The sequence below is a fragment of the Somniosus microcephalus genome, chromosome 1, assembly GCF_052327205.1.
Source record: "Somniosus microcephalus isolate GS21.2 chromosome 1, FLI_Smic_1.0, whole genome shotgun sequence".
NCBI classification, from domain to species: Eukaryota; Metazoa; Chordata; class Chondrichthyes; order Squaliformes; family Somniosidae; genus Somniosus; species Somniosus microcephalus.
Genome location: NC_140987.1, coordinates 151,701,916 through 151,727,530, shown reverse-complemented (window position 1 = coordinate 151,727,530; position 25,615 = coordinate 151,701,916). Strand labels below are relative to the sequence as shown.

The 25,615-nt window shown below is 49.7% G+C and overlaps 1 protein-coding gene across 1 annotated transcript in view; it reads left to right on the top strand.

Moving 5' to 3' along the window:
* The first annotated feature begins 13,045 nt into the window (after nucleotides 1-13,045).
* LOC147124414 (uncharacterized) overlaps nucleotides 13,046-25,615 on the top strand; it is a 347,949-nt gene continuing 335,379 nt past the window's right edge. Inside the window, exons 1-3 of the mRNA XM_085969950.1 lie at nucleotides 13,046-13,204; nucleotides 16,977-17,174; nucleotides 21,647-21,727. Of these exons, the coding sequence (XP_085826076.1) occupies nucleotides 17,025-17,174; nucleotides 21,647-21,727 (231 nt within the window). The 5' untranslated portion in view covers nucleotides 13,046-13,204; nucleotides 16,977-17,024. The remainder of the gene's footprint in view (nucleotides 13,205-16,976; nucleotides 17,175-21,646; nucleotides 21,728-25,615) is intronic.

The window sequence follows — 25,615 nt, the reverse complement described above, 5'->3', positions numbered from 1 at the left end:
GCCTTTGCCCCACTAAAGCCATTACATCTGACCCTAGTTATTCCCCCGGTATACCCCGCATCTCCACTCCCTTAAGTCCAAGAGACACAGACTTGAACATCTTTGGCAGACAACTGGTCTAACCTTCCATCACCAGGTATGGCTGGATCATATAAAGCATTATCGGGTCCTGCTTTCCATCTGTAAAGTTCACAAAATTCTACAGATTCCCCCTAACCAAGAAGAGAAGAGATTTTGGACTGTTTAAAAGAATATTGGGCCAAAAGGGCTTAAAGTCAAAACCCCAGGATTTTGGCTATTTTAAAAAGGCATGTCCAGGCCTGTGGAAGGCTGCAACAAAGGAGTTGGGATGGGGCACTGTAAAACAAACAGTTTGCGTATTGGCATAAGCCAGATTATCTGGGAATGTTCTGGACCGTCTCAGTCATTCATACATAATGACAATAGGCCGGAAGGACAGTTACAGAGCCATCAAGAATCTGAATAATACAGTACATGCCACTGATCAACAAAAGGGACCCTGACCCCAGCAGTCGAAGACAATCGAACAACAGTTAACCACTCAGAGAAACATCCAAAACTACTTCACACACTTAAACCGATTTCGAAGCAATCCCGAAACTAGTTTAAAAATCAATTAAATGTAGATGGGACCAGCCAGGAACCCATTAAAGAATTTTAAATGATTAAAGTTAACGAGCCCACCAAAATTAACAATGAGCCTGAGAAGATTTGGCGGGCAGATAAGCAAGGCCTCAAAACAGTATAATTGAGGCCTGCTTTTACACAGAAACAGTCAGAGAGTCATACGGACAGTCAGTGAAGGTAATTTGGACGATGTGTGAACTTGAAGGTACAGTTCATACAGACAGAGGCACAGCTCATTTGAAAGACATCAGCCTCGGGACAATCAATCGACGAAAGAACAACAGAAGGAGAACGGAAGGAATCGCAGCAACCAAGGACCCCAAGAAACAAACAACCAACAATATTACCAACAACTAGGTACTACTGGGCCACCGCGACCAACAAGAAACCAACTCAGAAGAAACCAAAGATCTGCAAGTTTTTCCCACTCTACAAACTATTCCTGCGTTTGGTGAGCATTTCCCTGGTCCTCTGGAATCCAACCTAGTTAGTGTGGGATTGGGAGGGGTGAAGTATTTTGTCTATTGTTATTCTCCCTTGTATATTCTGAAGTGTTCCCCCTTTTAGAGTGATAAGATTATTGTGTTGTGTATATTTTCTTGTCTCAAATAAAAACCAAAGTTCTTGTATCAAATTCAGTTGTTTGCTGCAATTTCATTACAACCCCCAAATAAGTCCAGGTCTAGAACCAAGGGAGTGGGAGCGATTCGAACCGCTCAGGAGTCAGAGGCAAAGCTGATCACACACACATCACCCCCTAACAGAATGGCGACCGTGGCACGAGCTTGGCAAAAGGGATGTGATGCAGTAGACACTGTTTTTGAGGACAGAACTAAGTTGGAAGAGGGGATTTCCTCTTACGTGTTCAAGAAAGTAAATATAATAAAGAAATGGGTGACCAGTCTGTTGCGCGCTGAGCGTCCCATGGACGCTGCAGCCAAATGGACTGAGAGCAAGGATCATAAGAAGTCGCTGGATAAGGCCATCTGGTTGGTCTGCGCCCTACGACAGATCCAGCTTTTAGACCAACACATTAAAGCGTTAACAGAAGAGCTGCAGGAGGCAGCCAAACTGTCTCAAGCAAGAGCTAAAGCAGGGGAAGGATTATTGCAGGAACTAAACACCCAAAATCAGGCAAGACTACAGATAGTAGAGAGACATAGGAACAAACAGGAATACTTTCGGTGTCAAGTCACTGAGGCTAAAAGCAATGAGTTAATGTTAAAAGAAGAGAACGCTCGCCTAACCAGACAGTTAAAAGAACAGGAGGAAAAGTTCAGAGACAGGAGGAAAAGTTCAGCAAGCACTAGGGATTTTGAAGCGGGAGATCACGGCCCCTGTCAAAAGCAGATCGACAGTTTAAAACTTGCTCTGTCCAGGGCAAAAGGCATGGTATGCCTAGTGAGCCCGGGTGGACCTGGAAGTAGAAGGAGAAACTGTTCAGAAGTCACCTGTGGCACCGGGGAACAACCCAGTTGGGCAGCAGGAGGGAGGGAGGGCAATCTGTAGGGAGGGCAGGGAGGAGTGCACACCACCACCATCTGTGGCACCGGGTTTTGACTCGGTTTGGCAGCAGGCAGCAGGGGGCAAGCCAATGCAGGAAAGGTCGGAGCGGGGGCCGATGTGCCCGGCTCGGCAGCAAAAGTTTGGCCTGCCCGGCGGTGGTGGGGGCCAGGGGCCCCTTGAAAGCCAATTCGTGATTCCCCACGGGACCCAACAGCTTAGGGCTATGGTAAGCCACCTGAACAAACTCACCCACAAGGGAGACCCCCTCAGTCCACTTCATGGAAGTGAAACAAGCAGCAGCCATTAATGAGTGCGACGACTCAGAAATGGCCAAGATGCTTCTGTTCTCCCTGGATGGCAAGCTGTAACAGTCCCTCTCTGCTGAGAGCAAGAAGGGACAGGGCGGGTACGCTGCCATTCGGGAGCAAGTTCTGGAGGCGATGGGGATGAACGATGGTAGCCCTTTCTCCCGGGTGGAGAAGACTACACAGTTAGCAGGGGAGACCCCACAGGCTTTCGCAGACAGGCTGTGGCCTGTGTACAGGAGTGCCTGTAATGGGGATCTCGACCGGACTAATTTGAACCTGGACAAGCTGGCCCACTGGCTCCGAAGTCTGGTGGCAAACAGCTTGCCACGGATTAGAGCCGAGGCCGAGCTGTGGTTTGACCCAAAGGGCCCCCAAGTCACTGAGGAGACAGTGGTCAGACAACTGACCCTGGCTTACCACAACGGTAGAGGGGTAGAAGAACCACAAATGAAAGAAAAGGTTCACGAGTTAAAACCAAGCCAAAGTAAGAAGGAATGGCACCAGGAAGGGGGTAACCCTTCCGATACGAGGCGTAACTGCTTCGGGTGTGGGAAAAGTGGGCATTGGAGAAGGGACTGTAGAAATCCTTGGAAGGATAGTGGGGGGAAAAACTCCCCAGCTCCTGCCCCAAAGGCAGAAACACCGACATCTCCCCACACAGTTGATTCATTAGTAGCTGCACTTCAAGTTTTGTTGGCTGGCCCAGGGAGGGTAGCCACAGCCACGGGTGCTTTAACCCCATCTGCCCCATACAACCCAGACCTATGACTAGAACCAGCGCAGCCTGTCGTCTTGTGTCCCCTGGAATATGATGAGGGGGGCAGGCCCTGTGTTAAGATGGGGGTGGAGACGGTGCAGGGGAGATATTTGGTGGACACTGGAGCTTCCAGCACGGTGGTCCATTCGGAAGACCCGACCAATTCACCCAGGTCTAACAAGGTCCCATTTAGCCTAATGGGATTCACAGGGAACGAGCAGGCTGGGGAAATGTCCAAACCTTTGGCCATAGATTTAGGATCCCTCCATACCACATGGGAGGGTAACCAAAAGACCAATGAGGTGGCCAAACAGGGGGCCAGGGAAGGAGAGTTCTGGGATCCCTGTAGAGCAGGTCCGGTAGCCGCAATCCGGGACAAGGGAGGCACACAGGGGGTAGCTTTGGCCCCGGACTTAAAGCAGGTCCAAGCCCAGGATTCCGTCCTTAAGGCCGTCCCGGTGAGGAGAAAGAGTGGGGAGTCCATAGATGGCCCGTTCGGGGCAGCGGACAAGACTTTAAAACAGGTTCACTGGCAGGCTGCTAGCCACATTAACCAGTGTAAACTATTTAAAACCAAGAAAGGGGAACGGCCAGCAAGGGTGAACCATTTTAAAGATAGATATCATCAGCCTGCAGCTGTGGCAGACTCACAGACCGCAAAGGTGGGGGCAGTGAGGTGTGTGACTGGAGAGACTCTCCCACCAATTAAGTGGGACTCAGGTACACCCCCAGTAGCCGGAGCCTTAAGAAGGTCTCCTCGCATACCACAGCCTAAACCACCATGGCCACCCGAGTATCAATTTTAACGGTCCAGCCCCAGGAGAGCCCCTAACAGAAAGGGAAAAACCAAGGTCAGGGACCAGTCTAAGGACACGGATCCCCAGCCTGCCGCCTCAAAAGGTGAGGGACTCACAGGAGAGGTAGCATTGGGCAGAGAGAGAGAGAAGGGTCCCCAGCCTGCGGCATCAGGCTGCGGGGAACCCACAGGACAGGATAGGGACTCAGCAGCCACACCGAAGGGGGCAGTGTGCTACAGCACAGGAGGGCACACTCCCCCGATTAACTGGGATTCAGGGAAACTCACAGTTTTAAGGAGGACTCTCTGGGTCCGGTGGCACAGGTCACCTTACGCCCAGGCGTACAAGCTGCCCAGATTCCATAAAAGGCAGAGGCCTAACAGGAATTAACCTGGCCATCCAGAGACGGGCGGCAGATGTATATAGCTTTTAGTTTAAGAGTGGTTTTTTTACAGTTTGGTAGTTTTGGAATTTTTAGTAGTCTAATTTTAGTTGTAATAAGTTTAAGGTTTTGAAAATGTTGGTAACTGTGTCAGGCCAGAGAACCTTCTCGGGACATGGCTATTTGTTTGTGTGTCCCTACAGAAAGGAAATCAGCATGAGAAAGGTTCTGCTCCTGCTCACCCTGGTAGGGGTGAGCATCGGTCACCGAGGAGATGTGGAGAACTCCCACATCTTTGGGTGCTCAGGAGAGAGAGCACCGATCGTTACCGCAGGGGGTGGCGAACGGGGTGTGGAGGAGCTCGCCATTTACTTCCACAAGGGAAGGTGGCCAGGGTGGCTGGGGTCTAACTCGACTCAGTACTCCAGCCAGACCCGGTTCACTTACGGGGAGGCCTCCATCCCGTGCCCCAGGGTGCAGATCGTTGCTACAAGGGTCAGTGTCACCAAGGGGAAATGTGTGTGTTTGACATGTAAGGGACGGATTCCCTTGGATAGGTGGTGGTGGCTCAGAAAGCTGAGCAAGGATATAGGGGACCGTACAGTCGACTGGGAACGATTGGGGAACAACACCCACCGTATGATCACAAGGACCCGAGGGGGAGTGAGTGTGTGTTGGGACAAGTGGTGGGAACCGGATCAGGGGATTTATGTTTGCATGTGGAGGTCAGAGAAAGTCTGCCCCACAGGCATATCTATCATCTTCCACAGACAATGGCAAGATGCCGGGAAGGGGTTGGGGTGGGATTCTAGCCTGCATGCGTGCACGGTCCCACTCCCCGATTCCAGTCAACGCCACCAAACTCGTAACCCGCCCCCGAAAGCCCCTGCCCATGACCACAACATCACGGACTATAGTACAGAGGTGTCCTACCACCACCAAGGGACCAGGGAATGGGTTAGTCCTAGTGCCAACCGATAAGCTGCTGTACCAGTGGGTACACTATGCAGTGGCCTCAGTGATCCTGAACCTGACCAAGGTACACTTACCTGAGTGGTGCCCTAAGGAGACAGAACAGTTGTACCATGCCCTGCTGAAGGAAATGTTTAAGAAATTTTATCAATTCGACTTTGCCAGTGTAGACAAAGCGAAACTGTACAGTTTACACCCTGAGCATAATATGGGCACGGGGAGACAAAGAAGGGGAACCTGGAATGACATTTTCACTGCTTATAGTACAGGATCCTCAGTAATAAACAGCCTAGATGATATAGAGTTACAAACTCAGATAAATGGTTTAAAGACCCAGTTAAGAAAAATCCTAACAGAGGAGAACACAGTGGTAGGCTCAGAGCGACATGAGAACCAGGCTATGATGGTCCATTTAAAAGAGATAATTGCTGAGCTGGAAAGACACACTAAAGCAGTAAATGCACTCATACGGAAGGACAGGAACGCTTCGGATCAAGCTGCACAGAATGAGGTGTGCGTGCTATACGGGGCATGGTTGCTGGGCGAGGGCCGCAGCAACCTGGAGGATTTAAAACAAGGTTTAGTCCCCTCCTGGATTAGCAACAAGCACTTCACAGCCCTCCACCCATTTAGTAATTCGCTGAGCCCGTGTCAGCTCCGCCTAGCCTCTGAAGCCTACCCTGTCCCAGTGGATTGTGGACGTTCCAATCACACTATCATGGGGATAGTAGTGAGGATGCTGGTCATGGGTGGGACAGCCCGACCCGCACCGGTATACAGGGTGGAGAACATTGGGATCATTCAAGGGGGTGCACACGTTCATTTCGCAGAGGTCCCACTTTATGTCATAAAGTGGGAGCACGCTATGACAGTTACAGACCTCTCCAGGTGCCGGAGCTGGGGAGCACACATAATACTGTGTTCCCAGCACTTGAATGCCTATTCGAGACCACAGTGCGGGTATAAAGCTGCTGGCGCACAACCTGTGAACTGTATCATGGAGGTAATGGCACAAGGCCATGTTTCCCCACAGGTAGCATTCATAGGGGGTGGGATATATTGTGTCACCACAAGTGCGCCCCACTACCGGCATGGACAGTACATCTGGTGTCCAGTGAGTGACAGAAGTTTCTGTTTTAAACCCAAGGCAGAAGTTCAAGTGGCCCAGGAACAGATTGTACCCATCCCTGAACCCTCAACTGTTAACCTCACTGTCAGGGAAAACATTACCAACCTGCAAGATTACGTAACACATTTTGGCTATGAAATTCCCCCTCTAACTGAACATCTTACCGCCCTATTAAAAGCAGTGGTCATCTCACAGAAACATGTCTATACATTAGAGCAGAAGACAGTCGAGATAGGGGCCAAGATCTTGGATATCGTAGTTCCACCCTGGTGGGATATTTTTGAAAATATAGAGGTCCCTTCTTGGATTTGAATGGCTTCACACATTTTAGTGGTTTGCCAGCTCGGTATAGTTTTCTACTTCTTGTGCACAAAGCGCAAGGGAAGGGACAGGATTCTCCGCTCTCAACATGAAGGAGCAAGGGACAAACATAAAAATAAAGTCTATGACCAGGTATAAAACCAACCTTGACCGTTATTAAAATTAAAGTTTGATGAGTGTGTGTGTCATTATTTTTCCTATGTGTATGTAATTTTGCCAAGTGGTGCAGGGCTGTTGGACCCCCTCCGTGCTTGGATGTGAATGTAATCGAATTAACACTACACCTAAAGGGAACGGGAGAGTGTTTTGTTTTTGAGGTTTAGTTTAGATAATACAGGGGAAGGTTGGCTGTGGGGATCAGAAATTTTGCTCACACAGTATGATACTATAGTGTTTAAAGTATCACGGGGGGTGGGGGGGTGTAAAGTTCACAAAATTCTACAGATTCCCCCAAACTAAGAAGAGAAGAGATTTAGAACTGTTTAAAAGAATATTGGGCCAAAAGGGGCTTAAAGTCAAAACCCCAGGATTTTGGCTATTTTAAAAAGGCATGTCCAGGCCTGTGGAAGGCTGCAACAAAGGAGTTGGGCTGGGGCACTGTAAAACAAACAGTTCGAGTATTGGCATAACAACTAGGTAATACTGGGCCACCGCGACCAACAAGAAACCAACTCAGAAGAAACCGAAGATCTGCAAGTTTTTCCCTCTACAAACTATTCCTGCATTTGGTGAGCATTTCCCTGGTCCTCTGGAATCCAACCTAGTTAGTGTAGTGGGATTGGGAGGGGTGAAGTATTTTGTCTATTGTTATTCTCCCTCGCATTTTCCGAAGTGTTCCCCCTTTTAGAGTGATAAGATTATTGTGTTGTGTATATTTTCTTGTCTCAAATAAAAACCAAAGTTCTTGTATCAAATTCAGTTTCTTGCAATTTCATTACAACCCCCAAATAAGTCCAGGTCTAGAACCAAGGGAGTGGGAGCGATTCGAACTGCTCAGGGAGTCAGAGGCAAAGCTGACCCACACACACACCACCCCTAACACATCGCTAAAACTGCCCACTATTCTAAGATCATCCAGGAAAGCAAAGATAACACCAGGCTTCTCTTCACCATTAACCATCTTCTCAAACCACCCTCTCCGCCTCCTCCTCCAACAATAAATGCAAGGAGCTCATGGACATTTTTTGTTGAAATGATCGAGAACATCCGTTCAACATAAATTCGTAACATCGCCTGACTCTGCCCCTGCCTCAGCTCATCTGCTGCTGAAACCCTCATCCTTGCCTTTGTTACCTCTAGACTTGACTATTCCAATGCACTCCTGGCTGGCCTCCCACTTTCTACCCTCTGTAAACTTGCGGTCTTCCAAAACTCTGCTGCCCATGTCCTAATTCGCACCAAGTCCCGTGCACCCATTTCCCCAGTGCTCGCTGACCTACATTGGCTATCGGTTAAGCAACGCCTCGACTTTAAAATTCTCATCCTTGTTTTCAAATCCCCCCATGACCTCGCCCCTCCCTATCTCTGTAATCTCCTCTAGCCCGACAACCTTCTGAGATATCTGTGCTCCTCCAATTATTTCTTCTTGAGCATCCCTGATTTTAATTGCCCCACCATTGGTGGTTATGCCTGCCGCTGCCAAGGCCCTAAGCTCTGGAATTCCCTGCCTAAACACCTCCGCCTCTCTACCTCTTTCCTCCGTAAAGACGTTCCTTAAAACCTACCCATTTGACCAAGCTTTCGGTCATCTGCCCTTATGTGCTCGGTGTCAAATTTTGTTTGATAATCACTCCTGTGAAGCGCCTTGGGACGTTTTACTAAGTTAAAGATGCTATTTTGTAGTTGTGTTGGGAACTAAAGGGCATAAACTTAAGGCAAAACCAAAAGAACGAAGGTTAGGGATTTGTTTTAATACGCAGAAAGATGTTAAAACTTGGAATGCCCTACCAGAAACAGTGATGAAAATACACGCACTGATTTAAGTTAGCTACATTTTTCCTCGCACAGTGATTGAAACCACAGCAGCGAGGAGGGGAGAACTCGGCCGAGCAATCGCGGCATTCGGCATCTGGTAACCGAGCAACGCGGGGCACGGGGCGGCCAGCAACTCACTGGAGCCGGGCTGAGCGGACTGGTGAGTCGGGCTGTGAGGGTGGGAGAGTCGGGCTGTGAGGTGGGAGAGTCGGGCTGTGAGGGTGGATGAGCCGGGCTGTGGGGGTGGGTGAGCCGGGCTGTGAGGGTGGGTGAGCCGGGCTGTGAGGGTGGGAGAGTCGGGCTGTGAGGGTGGGAGAGTCGGGCTGTGAGGGTGGGTGAGCCGGGCTGTGAGGGTGGGTGAGTCGGGCTGTGAGGGTGGGTGAGTCGGGCTGTGAGGGTGGGTGAGTCGGGCTGTGAGGGTGGGAGAGTCGGGCTGTGAGGGTGGGTGAGCCGGGCTGTGAGGGTGGGAGAGTCGGGCTGTGAGGGTGGGAGAGTCGGGCTGTGAGGGTGGGTGAGTCGGGCTGTGAGGGTGGGAGAGTCGGGCTGTGGGGGTGGGAGAGTCGGGCTGTGAGGGTGGGAGAGTCGGGCTGTGAGGGTGGGTGAGCCGGGCTGTGAGGGTGGGAGAGTCAGGCTGTGAGGGTGGGTGAGTCGGGCTGTGAGGGTGGATGAGTCGGGCTGTGAGGGTGGGAGAGTCAGGGTGGGAGAGTCGGGCTGTGAGGGTGGGAGAGTCGGGCTGTGAGGGTGGGTGAGTCGGGCTGTGAGGGTGGGAGAGTCGGGCTGTGAGGGTGAGGGAGTCGGGCTGTGAGGGTGGGAGAGTCGGGCTGTGGGGGTGGGTGAGTCGGGCTGTGAGGGTGAGAGAGTCGGGCTGTGAGGGTGGGTGAGCCGGGCTGTGGGGGTGGGAGAGTCGGGCTGTGAGGGTGAGAGAGTCGGGCTGTGAGGGTGGGTGAGCCGGGCTGTGGGGGTGGGAGAGTCGGGCTGTGAGGGTGGGTGAGCCGGGCTGTGAGGGTGGGAGAGTCAGGCTGTGAGGGTGGGTGAGTCGGGCTGTGAGGGTGGGAGAGTCGGGCTGTGAGGGTGGGTGAGTCGGGCTGTGAGGGTGGGTGAGCCGGGCTGTGGGGGTGGGAGAGTCGGGCTGTGAGGGTGGGTGAGCCGGGCTGTGAGGGTGGGAGAGTCGGGCTGTGAGGGTGGGTGAGTCGGGCTGTGAGGGTGGGAGAGTCGGGCTGTGAGGGTGGATGAGTCGGGCTGTGAGGGTGGGAGAGTCGGGCTGTGAGGGTGGATGAGTCGGGCTGTGAGGGTGGATGAGTCGGGCTGTGAGGGTGGATGAGTCGGGCTGTGAGGGTGGGTGAGTCGGGCTGTGAGGGTGGGAGAGTCAGGGTGGGAGAGTCGGGCTGTGAGGGTGGGAGAGTCGGGCTGTGAGGGTGGGTGAGTCGGGCTGTGAGGGTGGATGAGTCGGGCTGTGAGGGTGGGAGAGTCAGGGTGGGAGAGTCGGGCTGTGAGGGTGGGAGAGTCGGGCTGTGAGGGTGGGTGAGTCGGGCTGTGAGGGTGGGAGAGTCGGGCTGTGAGGGTGAGGGAGTCGGGCTGTGAGGGTGGGAGAGTCGGGCTGTGAGGGTGGGTGAGTCGGGCTGTGAGGGTGGGAGAGTCGGGCTGTGAGGGTGGGAGAGTCGGGCTGTGAGGGTGGGTGAGTCGGGCTGTGAGGGTGGGTGAGTCGGGCTGTGGGGGTGGGAGAGTCGGGCTGTGAGGGTGGGTGAGCCGGGCTGTGGGGGTGGGAGAGTCGGGCTGTGAGGGTGGGAGAGTCGGGCTGTGAGGGTGGGTGAGCCGGGCTGTGGGGGTGGGAGAGTCGGGCTGTGAGGGTGGGTGAGTCGGGCTGTGAGGGTGGGAGAGTCGGGCTGTGAGGGTGGGTGAGTCGGGCTGTGAGGGTGGGTGAGTCGGGCTGTGAGGGTGGGAGAGTCGGGCTGTGAGGGTGGGAGAGTCGGGCTGTGAGGGTGGGTGAGTCGGGCTGTGAGGGTGGGAGAGTCGGGCTGTGAGGGTGGGAGAGTCGGGCTGTGAGGGTGGGTGAGTCGGGCTGTGAGGGTGGGAGAGTCGGGCTGTGAGGGTGGGTGAGTCGGGCTGTGAGGGTGGGAGAGTCGGGCTGTGAGGGTGGGTGAGCCGGGCTGTGGGGGTGGGAGAGTCGGGCTGTGAGGGTGGGTGAGTCGGGCTGTGAGGGTGGGTGAGTCGGGCTGTGAGGGTGGGAGAGTCGGGCTGTGAGGGTGGGTGAGTCGGGCTGTGGGGGTGGGAGAGTCGGGCTGTGAGGGTGGGTGAGCCGGGCTGTGGGGGTGGGAGAGTCGGGCTGTGAGGGTGGGTGAGTCGGGCTGTGAGGGTGAGAGAGTCGGGCTGTGAGGGTGGGAGAGTCGGGCTGTGGGGGTGGGAGAGTCGGGCTGTGAGGGTGGGTGAGTCGGGCTGTGAGGGTGGGTGAGTCGGGCTGTGAGGGTGGGAGAGTCGGGCTGTGGGGGTGGGAGAGTCGGGCTGTGAGGGTGGGTGAGTCGGGCTGTGGGGGTGGGAGAGTCGGGCTGTGCGGGTGGGAGAGTCGGGCTGTGAGGGTGGGTGAGTCGGGCTGTGGGGGTGGGAGAGTCGGGCTGTGAGGGTGGGAGAGTCGGGCTGTGGGGGTGGGTGAGTCGGGCTGTGAGGGTGAGAGAGTCGGGCTGTGGGGGTGGGAGAGTCGGGCTGTGAGGGTGGGTGAGTCGGGCTGTGAGGGTGGGAGAGTCGGGCTGTGAGGGTGGGAGAGTCGGGCTGTGAGGGTGGGTGAGTCGGGCTGTGAGGGTGGGTGAGCCGGGCTGTGGGGGTGGGTGAGTCGGGCTGTGAGGGTGGGAGAGTCGGGCTGTGAGGGTGGGAGAGTCGGGCTGTGAGGGTGGGTGAGTCGGGCTGTGGGGGTGGGTGAGTCGGGCTGTGAGGGTGGGTGAGTCGGGCTGTGGGGGTGGGAGAGTCGGGCTGTGGGGGTGGGAGAGTCGGGCTGTGGGGGTGGGAGAGTCGGGCTGTGAGGGTGGGTGAGTCGGGCTGTGGGGGTGGGTGAGTCGGGCTGTGAGGGTGGGAGAGTCGGGCTGTGAGGGTGGGTGAGTCGGGCTGTGAGGGTGGGAGAGTCGGGCTGTGAGGGTGGGAGAGTCGGGCTGTGAGGGTGGGAGAGTCGGGCTGTGAGGGTGGGAGAGTCGGGCTGTGAGGGTGGGTGAGCCGGGCTGTGAGGGTGGGTGAGTCGGGCTGTGAGGGTGGGAGAGCCGGGCTGTGGGGGTGGGAGAGTCGGGCTGTGAGGGTGGGAGAGTCGGGCTGTGAGGGTGGGAGAGTCGGGCTGTGAGGGTGGGTGAGTCGGGCTGTGAGGGTGGGAGAGTCGGGCTGTGAGGGTGGGAGAGTCGGGCTGTGAGGGTGGGAGAGTCGGGCTGTGAGGGTGGGAGAGTCGGGCTGTGGGGGTGGGTGAGTCGGGCTGTGAGGGTGGGAGAGTCGGGCTGTGAGGGTGGGTGAGTCGGGCTGTGGGGGTGGGAGAGTCGGGCTGTGAGGGTGGGTGAGTCGGGCTGTGAGGGTGGGTGAGCCGGGCTGTGGGGGTGGGAGAGTCGGGCTGTGAGGGTGGGAGAGTCGGGCTGTGAGGGTGGGAGAGTCGGGCTGTGAGGGTGGGAGAGTCGGGCTGTGAGGGTGGGAGAGTCGGGCTGTGGGGGTGGGAGAGTCGGGCTGTGAGGGTGAGGGAGTCGGGCTGTGAGGGTGGGAGAGTCGGGCTGTGAGGGTGGGTGAGTCGGGCTGTGAGGGTGGGTGAGTCGGGCTGTGGGGGTGGGAGAGTCGGGCTGTGGGGGTGGGAGAGTCGGGCTGTGAGGGTGAGAGAGTCGGGCTGTGAGGGTGAGAGAGTCGGGCTGTGAGGGTGGGTGAGTCGGGCTGTGGGGGTGGGAGAGTCGGGCTGTGAGGGTGGGTGAGTCGGGCTGTGAGGGTGGGAGAGCCGGGCTGTGAGGGTGAGAGAGTCGGGCTGTGAGGGTGGGTGAGTCGGGCTGTGAGGTTGGGTGAGTCGGGCTGTGGGGGTGGGAGAGCCGGGCTGTGAGGGTGGGTGAGTCGGGCTGTGGGGGTGGGAGAGTCGGGCTGTGAGGGTGGGTGAGTCGGGCTGTGAGGGTGGGTGAGTCGGGCTGTGGGGGTGGGAGAGCCGGGCTGTGAGGGTGGGTGAGTCGGGCTGTGGGGGTGGGTGAGTCGGGCTGTGGGGGTGGGAGAGCCGGGCTGTGAGGGTGGGTGAGTCGGGCTGTGGGGGTGGGTGAGTCGGGCTGTGAACCTTGGGGAATATTTCACATCGGTTGCAACTAACAGTAAATACTGGTGTCCTCGGTAAACGATTGGTTCAATCTCGACCCATTATTCGGAGAATTGTTTATTAACTTGATTGAAGAGCAGAATTGTTGCTGCACCTTACATAAAGTAAAATAAACTTTTAAAATGTACAGAGTTTTGTTTGTTCGCGAAGTGCAGATTAATTTGCTTTGTGTCAGCCTGGCTCAGTTGGTAGCACACTCGCCTCTGAAGGTTCTGGGTTCAAGCAGGAGCACATAAAGCCAGGCTGACACTCCAGTGCAGTGCTGAGGGAGTGTTGCACTGTTGGAGGTGGATGTAAATGATCCCATGGCACTATTCGAAGAAGAGCAGGGGAGTTATCCCTGGTGTTCTGGCCAATATTTATCCCTCAACCAACATAACAAAAACAGATGATCTGGCCATTATCACACTGCTGTTTGTGGGACCTTGCTGTGCACAAATTGGCTGCTGCGTTTCCCACATTACAACAGCAACTCCACTTCAAAAGTACTTAATTGACTGTAAAGCGCTTTGAGACGTCTGGTGGTCATGAAAGTCTTAATGATTCAGAAAGCATTTATTCTCTCGATGAATGTAACCCATTTGTAGCTTGATAGTTTTTTTAAAATGTTGAACAATTTTAAGCAACATATAAACCACAGTATGATAATATCGATGACTATAAATGTTTTACATGTTAATGTTTTTCATACGATATGAATAGTATTATTTGTGCATGTATAACCACAGCTAGACGCTGGCACTTACTGCGTGTAAATAACATCCCTCTTAGACTGAGCGAGGATAAAAACAAAGGATACAAACCAAAGTACACTTTCTAATCTAGAATAAAATGCATGAGCTAGCATCGAAGCTGCAGTCTTAATGAAAATGTGTACAGCAAGCTTTTCTTAGGGTAGGGAGGAAGGGAGCAGTGTACCATTTGCCATAATATCATATACAAGTGCCATGATTATAATTTGGATGTGCTTTATATCATAATGTTGTGTGTTTGGTATTTTTCATTACAAGCACTTTTTCATAAAGATGGTGGTCCTCTTAATTGTTATGCTGTGCTTATTACATGACATATCTTCTTAATTTAACATAAATAACTATCACCATCATATTGCAGGTGGAACATGTATTTGAGAAGAAGATTTCAAATCATCTTCAGATAAAGCTGTTAAATGAAAAGGTTGGCAGATAATATAAAATGACTTTATATTAAGCCCTTCTACTCTCCCTTTTCACCTCCCTACTACACTTCTACCCTTAGCTGTATGGCCAATGTGGCATGAAATCACCGAGAGTGCCAATGTGGCATGAAATCACCGAGAGTGCCATGTGCCATTCCTCCACATGCTACAATGTAACTCACCAAACACAGTATGAACACAATAGTCTTTTCATGCTACATCTGTTGCCTAGAAAAGGTTATGTTTCAAAGTGCTGTATAGATTTACTAGATCTGTCTGAAGATGATTTGAATTCCTCTTCTCAAATATCTGTTCTACCTGCAATACCAAGAGGATTAGGTGATAAAACCAGTAGCTGAAATAAACTAAAAACAAAACTGTTTGTTCCTTGGGCACTCTGTGAATTACTGAGATATATGGCCAAGTAAAAAGATTCTGCCTGGGACATAAAGAGCTAGGGCTCACCTTGTCTGAAACATAGAAGCTAAATATACCTAGAAGAAAGCAGAGTTCTTTTGCTATCCTGGCCAAAATTTCTTAGCTCAACCATTACCAGCAAAATCAGATTAACTGATCATTCTTTGAGTTGCTCTTTGTGGGATTAGCCATGTGCAAAATGGCTATTGTGTTTGTCTACATAACAAACACTGTAGTTCATTGTCTGCAAAGTTTTTCAATAGATTCCTAAAAAAATGTGATAAGGTGCTTATATAAATTATGTTTCATTTTTCCATTGTTCACAATTAAGCATGAATTTCCTAAATTACATTGCTATCTGGTAATTGTTATTTTATCCAAAAATGTTTGGGTCTGCTGTTTTTAATTTAATAAGCAGCAAAACAAACCAAAGTAAATGTGTCTTCCTAAGAATATAGTTTTTATTTGTTTTCTATTCAAATAATGTTATATTGACTGCCTAATCCAGTGGGCCCTGCGTCTCCTCACCCTGTCTGTAGGTTAGCTGCAGTGATGGGTCTGATGATATTGGCCCATAAAAGCTGTCAAATAATGGTGAGGCTGACAGCGCCAGCCGTTATTTATGTACAAATTCTACAACAACTTCAGATGAGAGGCAGATGTGTGGTTAAATGTGGAATTCAAAAAGTTGCTGTTGCTTTGCGAAAATGTAATCTCGCTGTCTGCCTCACTACTGAAATGCATTGAACAGCGTGAAGTTGCTGTATTTGCATGGTAGATACGAACTAAACTCGTCACAGAATGATAAATCTTGTCCATTTCAGTCTAAGTACCCTTTTAACGGCAGGATAAGCGTTAATTACTGATAATCAACCTCTGTGCCACTGAAAATTAACTATTAAAAGTGTGGAGTCTCATTCCTTCAGGTTTTAATTGTTGTTGGACACTTTTTTTAAAGTAAAATTTTTAATTAATTTCATTTTTTACTTTTCCTTTCTGTCTCTTTTTACACCCTCTCTCTTAATCCAATCTTTCTTTCCATCTCTTTATTAATCTTTCTGTATCTGATTTAATGTTGAATTCACCCACTCTAACTTATACTTCCTTCTCAGTACTTGAGCCATTAATTTGACAATTCTCCAATCTGATTGGTTAAGGAGATAAACAGTTGCTTTGCCTGTTCACTCAGGTCCCAGGTTCCCTTGCTGCTCCGTTATCAGCTCGCACTTTCAGCAAATTGGCATGCAAAAATTTTTAAATCCTAAACGTGCCAGGGCAATTCTAACCAATGGCAGATGCCATTACCTGCCTTCCCACCGCTAGCATTCAAATAAATATTTCATAATTCTCAACAAAAATACATTTCATTGAGAAACAAAAACTTCACGGGAAAAGTGATCCATCCGTGGCTAACTAAAGAAGTTAAGGATAGCATTAGATTGAAAGAAGAAGCTTATAATGTTGTGAAGAACAGTAGTAAGCCTGAGGATTAGGAAAGTTTCAGAAACCAGCAAAGGATGATCAAAAAATTGATAAAAAGGGAAAATATAGAATATGAGAGAAAACTAGCTCCCCTGCTTCGGTTTAATGTCATGTTTGAAGAATTTCACCACCAACAGTGCAGCACTCCCTTGGTACTGCGCTGAAGTACATTCCTAGAATATATGCTCAAGTCTCTGGAGTGGGGCTTGTACCCATGACCTTTTGACTCAGAGGCAAGAGTGCTGCCATTGAGCCAAGGCTGACACTTAATCACACAGTATGTAGGTATGAACAGTGGCTCTAATGCACTTCTTCATATTGTGACAGCCCAACATACATTGGATTAAACGGATTTGTTTGGTTATTGGGCTGGAATATATAAAGAATTATTTCATCTGGAATATATAAAGAATTATTTCATTGCTAGACCTCCACTTTTTGTTAGTTGGGATTCTAGATCTCGTGACTTTATATTGTGAATTTTTTGAGTCTGCTTTTAGATTCATATGAGTAGAAATGAAGTGCATAAATGGCTTGCAGATCAAGGAAATATAATTATCTGTCAGATTCAATATATACTGACTTATAAGTCAGAAACTAACCAGCCTTCTATAAAAAATAAAACAAAGTCAGATACTTAAACCTGGCCACTAGGAGAACCCTCTAAAATTGAGATATATTTGATGTGATTTTGTGTATGTATTGGGTTCACTCTTTTGGTGAAATGAACACAATTAAAATACATGTGTATTTGCTTGTTTGTTGAATAATGGTAATTTACTTAATATTTTTATTAACAGGTAAGTTGCTCAAAGCATACTACTTCCTCCACCATATCACTGGTCTCAATGGAGGAATACATGAAAGAGGCTGAACTCTTACATAGAACAGATGGGCCAGCATTAGCTGTGTTATGGAAAGCTGCACACGTTCAGAGGTGCAGGAGTGTGGAAGAACTGAAGGAGGAACTAGAGAGGATAAAGAGGAGAGTTAGCCTTGTAAGTATTGGATACTCCTTACTAATAAATTCTCCAGTGTTCTATTTATTTAGCAGTCATATTCTTTGGCACAATGATAATAGTATACAAAGAAGACATTTTCCTTTTTTTCTGTAAATGTACTGCATAGTCATCGACCATATCACCCTCCTCCAATGCCTGGCTCAGTAGAGCTTCCCTGCTTCAGTTCCACAATTACTTATCCAATCGTAGCCGAAGCATCTCCAAGAATGGCTTCTGTTCCCACCACCACACCGTTACCTTTGCAATCCCCCAAGGATCTATCCTTGGCCCTTTCCTCTTCCTCATCTACATGCAGCCCCTTGATGACATTATCTGCAGACACAAGGTCAGCTTCCGACTGGTGTTACAGTGTGCTGTTAAGGAAAGGAAGATCTGAGTGTGTTTGGAATGAGCAGGAGTTTTAGTGTGGCTTTGTGATTGTATGTTGAAGGATGCGATGGTGGGGAGGTAATAGTTGAAAGTGGTGGAGGAGGGGGTGAGAGGAGTGTTGTGAGATGCTGGAGAAAGATGAAGAGGTGCAGTCATACTTGCTACTCTTATGAGATCATTAAACTTCTTTCTACATTGGTCCTGGAGTGATGCAGTTGCACTGACCCTCTCAGCCACATCTGTCCAGGCCTACTGAATAGTGGCTTTGGGATGTCCTTCGATTCATTTCTGCAGTTGTTCACTGGAAAATGCAAGCAGGGGATGCAACCTTGCTTTAAAAGGTGCAGCTCCACTTAAAATATGGTCCAGGAGTGTGCCAAAACTTGCGTGGGTTATATGGATGAGCTGCCTGATTCTGCGGCGGTTGAGAGCACAGCCCACCCTTCAAATATTAATGGGGGGAGTTAAAATGGCCTGTGTCTCACGCTGGCAACATCATGGGGGCACATCCCGCGAATGAATTTTTTAAAAACCGCCCTCTCCTCAAAGAATTCACCCTTACCCTCCGTCCTTGCAAACGTTCGCCCCCATCTCCAACCTCCCTTTCCTCTCAAATCCTTGAACATGCTGTTGCCTCCCAAATCCATGCCCATCTTTCCCGCAACTCCATGTTTGAATAACTTCAATCAGGTTTCCGACCCTGCCACAGTACTCAAACGGCTCTTATCAAAGTCACAAATGACATCCTATGTGACTGTGACAAAAGTAAACTAACTTTCCTTGTCCTTCGCGACCTGTCTGCAGCCTTTGACACGGTTGACCACACTATCCTCTTCCAATGCCTTTCCACCATCGTCCAGCTGGGTGGGACTGCACTCGCCTGGTTTCATTCTCATCTATCCAGTCGTAACCGGAGAATCACCTGCAATGGCTTCTCTTCCTGTTCCTGCACCATTACCTCTGGTGTCCCCCAAGGATTTATCCTTGGCCCCCTTCTATTTCGCACCTACATGCTGCCCTTCGGCGACATCGTCCAAAAATGCAGCATCAGTTTCCACATTTATGCTGATGACACCCAGCTCCACATCACCACCACCTCTCTCAACCCCTCCACTGTCTCTAAATTGTCAGACTGCTTGTCCAATATCCAGTTCTGGATGAGCAGAAATTTCCTAAATATTGGAAAGACCAAAGCCACAAGCTGTGTTCCCGAGTCACTGACTCCATCCCTCTCCCTGGCATCTGTCTGAGGCTGAACCAGACTATTGGCCACCTTGGTGCCATATTTGACACCGAGATGAGCTTCCAACCACATATGAGCGCCATCATTAAGACCACCTATTTCCACCTCTTTAATATCACCCGACTCTGCCCCTTCCTCAGCTCATCTTCTGCTGAAACCCTAATCCATACCTTTGTTACTTCTAGACTAGACTTGACTATTCCAATGCACTCCTGGCCGGCCTTCCACATTCTACCCTCCGTAAACTTGAGGTCATCCAAAACTCTGCTGCCCATGTCCTAACTCGCGCCAAGTCCCGTTCACCCACCACCAATGTTCCTTTTAAGCTGCATGGCTACACAACGCTCTGTAGGTCTTGCGCAGCCAGCTCATCGGCTTTTAAATGGAAAAATCCGCGCATGTGCTGAATTTTGAATGAGCCGTGCAACCCATTAAAGGGACCGCATGGCCCAAAGAAAAATTAGAGGGAACATTACCCATCACCCCTGTGCTCGTTGACCTACATTGGCTCTTTCAATTCTTTCAAATCCCTCCATGCCATCACCCCTCCCCATCTCTGAAACCTCCTCCAGCCCTACAACCCTCAGATATCTGTGCTCCTCCAATAATGGCCTCTTGAGCATCCCTGATTTTAATTGCATTGGTTGCCTTGCTTTCAGCTTACAAGGCCCTAAGATCTGGAATTCCCTCCCTAAACCTTTCCACCTCTCTACCTCTCTTTCCTCCATTAATACGGTCCTTAAAACTTACCTCTTTGACGAAGCTTTTGATCAGCTCTAATATCTCCTTATGTGGCTTTGTGTCAAATTCTGTTTGATAACACGCCTGTGAAGCGACTTGGGATGTTTTACTACGTTAAAGTCGCCATATAAATACAAGTTGTTGTTTTTTAAAATTTGTTCATTGGATGTGGGTGTCGCTGGCAAGGCCAGCATTTATTGCCCATCCCTAATTGCCCTTGAGAAGGTGGTGGTGAGCCACCTTCTTGAACCGCTGCAGTCCTGGCACTTGTGTGGTGCGAATGTTACTTGCCACTTATCAGCCCAAGCCTGAATGCCGTCCAGGTCTTGTTGCATGCGGGCATGGTATGCTTCATTATCTGAGGAATGGCACTGAACACTGCACCTAGATTTTGTGCCTGGAAGAAACTACTGATCAGGTAATGTTATTTTACTTATTTTCTGCCCATCTATGGTGTGGTGAAAGTACTCCCATAGTGCTGTTAGGGAGGGTGTTCCAAGATTTTGACCCAGCGACGATGAAGGAATGGCGATATACTTCCAAGTCAGGATGGTGTGTGACTTGGAGGGGTACTTGCAGGTGATGGGTGTTCCCATGCGCCTGCTGCCCTTGTCCTTCTAGGTGGTAGAGGTCACGGGTTTGGGAAGTGCTGCCGAAGAAGCCTTGGCAAGTTGCTGCAGTTCATCTTGTAGATGGTACACACTGCAGCCATGGTGCGCCAGTGGTGGAGGGAGTGAAAGTTTAAGGTGGTGTATGGGGTGCCAATCAAGTGGGCTGCTTTGTCCTGAATGGTACTTGAGTGTTGTTGGAGCTGCACTCATCCAGTCAAGTGGAGAGTATTTCATCACACTCCTGACTTGTGTCTTGTAGATGGTGGAAAGGCTTTGGGGAGTCAGGAGGTGAGACACTTGCCGTAGAATACCTAGCCTCTGACCTGCTCTTGTAGCCCCAGTATTTATGTGGCTGGTCCAGTTAAATTTCTGGCTAATGGTGACCCCCAGGATGTTGATGGTGAGGGATTTGGTGATGGTAGTGCCGGTAAATATCAAGGGCAGTGGTTAGACTCATGCTTGTTGGAGATAGTCATTGCCCGGCACTTGTGTGGCGCGAATGTTACCTGTCACTTATCAGCCCAAGCCTGAATGTCGTCCAGGTCTTGCTGCATGTGGGCATGGACTGCTTCATTATCTGAGGAGTTGCGAATGGCATTGAACGCTGCTCCTGGATTTTTATGTGGAAGAAGCCACTGATCAGTTAATGTTATTTTACTTATTTTCTGCCCACCTATGGTTTAAAAGACTTTTTGCCAAATGTTTAGGTTAATTACAGTATTAGTCTTTACTGTCTTCGACCATCAATACTATTCATGCAATGGTTTAGAATTTTATTAACACTGCATTGTTATACCGGCTATTGTATATAGCGGACAAATCATGTTCGTCAAATGCAGCCAATATAGGTCCTGAGGAGTGTAATTAAAAAAAAACTATCCTTGGTAATTTAATTTTGTTTCTGTAAATATGTTACATTGTAGTAAGGCTGCAGTTATACCAGTGTCTGTGGCGTGCAAAGCTTAATCAGCAGTCTGGAGTTATTATTGCCAATTGTAGGTCTCACTGAAGTCAGCCACAAAGTTGATCTGTGCATGTGTGCTAGGATGCATGTGCAGAGTTCTGCTAATTTTCACTGTTGAGATTGGGGTTGTCCAGCCCCTTGATTAAGTTAATAATGGGCCCATTTAAAATGTGACTTCTCATTGGGCTGTAGTTATACTTCATCTGGTGCATTTCAAACTGTTGTGAAACTTCCTCCGAGATGATATTCCAGCTTTAGTGCATTTGGGTCCGATTAGAACCTGCTTCCTATGTTATACTGTCACTTTTGATGGGCACCTGAAATCACTTTGCATTCTTGCAAATGTGGCCCTATAAAAGCACCCTGAGAAACAGTCAATGTGGCCCTATAAAAGCACCCTGAGAAACAGTCAATGTGGCCCTATAAAAGCACCCTGAGAAACAGTCAATGAATAAATTAGTTAGTCATTGTCTTGCAATGTATTGATGATTAACTAAAATCCTTTACTTCTTACTGGTAGGTCATGGGTGATTATGAAAGAGACAGCAAACCAGTACAAGCTGTACTTTGTAGGGCAAATATGGAGTTCATGGATGATCTGGTGAGTTTAAATTTAGAAAGCACATCTTCATGTATTATTTTTACATCAAATGAACTGTGCTATTCTCCCCTTTTTAGATTATCTTCAGTGAATTAGTGATTGAAGCAGAGACCATGCCAACATTTTTGAATAGGTGGTTGAAGGAAAGGGGAATAAAGGGATATAGGAACAGGGCGCCCACATGGGATTAGGATAAATACCAATATGGACCAGTTGAGCCAAATGGCTTGTTGCCATTTTGTAATTTCTGTAATTCTGTGTATATCCAACTTTCTCTTCTTTGGCCACCTACCGACACCAACATTCATGCTTCCATCGATCCTCTCCACAACTCTCGTGCTTCCATTTTCAACACCTGCCCCTCACCAGGTCTCAGACAGTCTCCCAGCTCTAATGTTTTCCCTAGTAAATAGATTCAACTCAACACTTCCATGGGCGGCAGACTAGAGAGGATGTGATGTATAATAGAGCTGTCCACCTCAAGATCTGGCTAATCAGCTCCAACATTACCGCCACCTTCTCTCTCTGCTACCAAATCTTTTGGTGTGGAGATGCCGGAGTTGGACTGGGGTGGACAAATGTAAGAAGTCAGGCAACACCAGGTTATAGTCCAACAGCTTTATTTGAAATCACAAGCTTTCGGAGCGCTGCTCTTTCGTCAGGTGAAGTGGAGAAATGCATAAAGACACAGCTTATATAGTCAGAGAATAATGTCAGATGTTTACAGGTAATGTTTCCAACTGCCATTTAGCCCACCTCGGCAGAGAGATAATCACAGCAATCAAAGGTGTGAATGGTGTCCAAACAGGTCAGTCAGGAAAACATTACATCAAAGAACAATGAGGTGGGGTCACAAGGGGTCAAATATTGCAGATGTTGGGGTCTGTATGAAAAACAAAAAAAAAGACAAAAAACATTTTTTTGCTGGAAATCACAGCAGGTCCGGCCGCATCTGTGTAGAGAGAACAAGCCAATGTCGACTCGAGTCTGAATGACTCTGTGTCAGGTGGGGTTACATGTAGCGTGACATGAACCCAAGATCTCGGTTGAGGCCGTCCTCATGGGTGCGGAACTTGGCTATCAGTTTCTGCTCGACGATTTTGCGTTGTCATGTGTCTCGAAGGCCGCCTTGGAGAATGCTTACCCAATGATCGGAGGCTGAATGTCCTTGACTGCTGAAGTGTTTCCCGATTGGGAGGGAACACTCCTGCCTGGTGATTGTTGCGCGGTGCCCGTTCATCCGTTGTCGCAGTGTCTGCATGGTCTCGCCGATGTACCATGCTCCAAGGCATCCTTTCCTGCAATGTATGAGGTAGACAATGTTGGCCGAGTCACATGAGTATGTACCATGTATCTGGTGGGTGGTGTCCTCACGTGTGATGGTATCTGTGTTGATGATCTGGCATGTCTTGCAGAGGTTGCTGTGGCAGGGTTGTGTGGTGTCGTGGTCACTGTTCTCCTGAAAGCTGGGTAATTTGCTACGAACGCTGGTCTGTTTGAGGTTAGGCGGCTGTTTGAAAGCGAGTAGTGGAGGCGTGGGGATGGCCTTAGCGAGGTGTTCGTCGTCATCGATGACATGTTGAAGGCTGCGAAGAACATGGCGTAGTTTCTCCGCTCTGGGGAAGTACTGGACGACGAAGGGTACTCTGTTGGCTGTGTCCCGTGTTTGTCTTCTGAGGAGGTCGGTGCGATTTTTCGCTGTGGCCCGTCGGAACTGTCGATTGACGAGTCGAGCGTCATATCCCGTTCTTACAAGGGCGTCTTTCAGTGTCTGTAGGTGTCCATCGCGTTCCTCCTCATCTGAGCAGATCCTGTGTATTTGCAGGGCTTGTCCATAGGGGATGGCTTCTTTAACGTGGTTAGGGTGGAAGCTGGAGAAGTGAAGCATCGTGAGGTTGTCCGTGGGCTTGCGGTAAAGTAAAGTGCTGAGGTGTCCGTCTTTGATGGAGATTCATGTGTCCAAGAATGAAACCGATTCTGAGGAGTAGTCCATGGTGAGTCTGATGGTGGGATGGAACTTGTTGATGTTATCGTGTAGTCTTTTCAGTGATTCTTCGCCGTGGGTCCATAGGAAGAAAATGTCGTCGATGTATCTGGCGTATAGCATTGGTTGGAGATCCTGTGCAGCGAAGAAGTCTTGCTCGAACTTGTGCATGAAGATGTTTGCGTATTGGGGTGTGAATTTGGTCCCCATGGCTGTTCCGTGTGTTTGGGTAAAGAACTGGTTGCCGAAGGTGAAGACATTGTGGTCAAGGATGAAGCGGATGAGTTGTAGGATGGCGTCTGGAGATTGGCTGTTGTTGGCCCATGGACAACCTCACGATGCTTAGGCTATCCCCATGCCTCCACTACTCGCTTTCAAACAGCCCCAGAGCATGGTACATCGGTGAGACCATGCAGACACTGCGACAACGGATGAACGGACACCGCGCAACAATCACCAAGCAGGAGTGTTCCCTTCCAGTCGGGGAACACTTCAGCAGTCAAGGACATTCAGCCTCCTATCTTCGGGTAAGCATTCTCCAAGGCTGCCTTCGAGACACACGACAACGCAAAATTGTCGAGCAGAAACTGATAGCCAAGTTCCGCATCCATGAGGACGGCCTCAACCGAGATCTTGGGTTCATGTCATGCTACATGTAACCCCACCTGACGCAGGGTCATCCAGACTCAAGTCGACATTGGCTTGTTCTCTCTACACAGATGCGGCCGGACCTGCTGTGATTTCCAGCAAAAAAAAATGTTTTTTGTCTTTTTTTGTTTTTCATACAGACCCCAGCATCTGCAATATTTGACCCCTTGTGACCCCACCTCATTGTTCTTTGATGTAATATTTTCCTGACTGACCTGTTTGGACACCATTCACACCTTTGATTGCTGTGATTATCTCTCTGCCGAGGTGGGCTAAATGGCAGTTGGAAACATTACCTGTAAACATCTGACATTATTCTCTGACTATATAAGCTGTGTCTTTATGCATTTCTCCACTTCACCTGACGAAGGAGCAGCGCTCCGAAAGCTTGTGATTTCAAATAAAGCTGTTGGACTATAACCTGGTGTTGCGTGACTTCTTACATTTGTCCACCCCAGTCCAACTCTGGCATCTCCACACCATGGCTACTATCGACACCACAAACTGCCGGCTCAAAGTATAGAGGATCTCCAAGAAGATCACGCATATCGACACAGACATCAAGTTTCTACAGAGATGCAAGAAAGCAGACAAGATCCCGAAAGGACTACAGGTCACGAACCCACTCAAGTCGACCTACAACACAGACTACGCTGAGAGACTCTGCTGTCGTACCTCTCGCACACTCCTCAACCATCTCGTACACCAGCTCTACAGCAGACGTCGAAACCGAGATGGAGTCCATGTTCTTAGCCTGTGCTCAGGACACAGCAGACCAGCTACGAGACACTGCCAAACAAACAAGGCAATGGAACTACGCTACCTACATGCACACCAAGAACAGGAAGCTTGAGAAACTCGGCATCACCAGCAGCAGCAACCAAGCCTCCCCCGGTACCACGGTTGAAACCACAGGGAAATCCATCGTCAACCTGTCCGACCACACCCTTCAACCAGGCAAAATTGAAGTTCTCAGCCGAGGGCTCAATTTCTGCCCCACCACCAAAATGGACCCCATTGGTCTCGCGGCAGACACAGAGGAATTCATCAGGAGAATGAGGCTCCGGGAATTCTTCCACAAATCCCAAGATGTCAGCAGCGAACCCAATGAGACAATCAATGATCCGGAACAGCAGACAGAGGGATCCGCAGTGCAGCAACCGAAGAAGAAAGAGTCAAATTGGACCCCTCCGGAGGGTCGCTGCCCTAAGCTTGACATGTATGCTCAAGCTGTCAGGAGATGCATCAATGCCAGA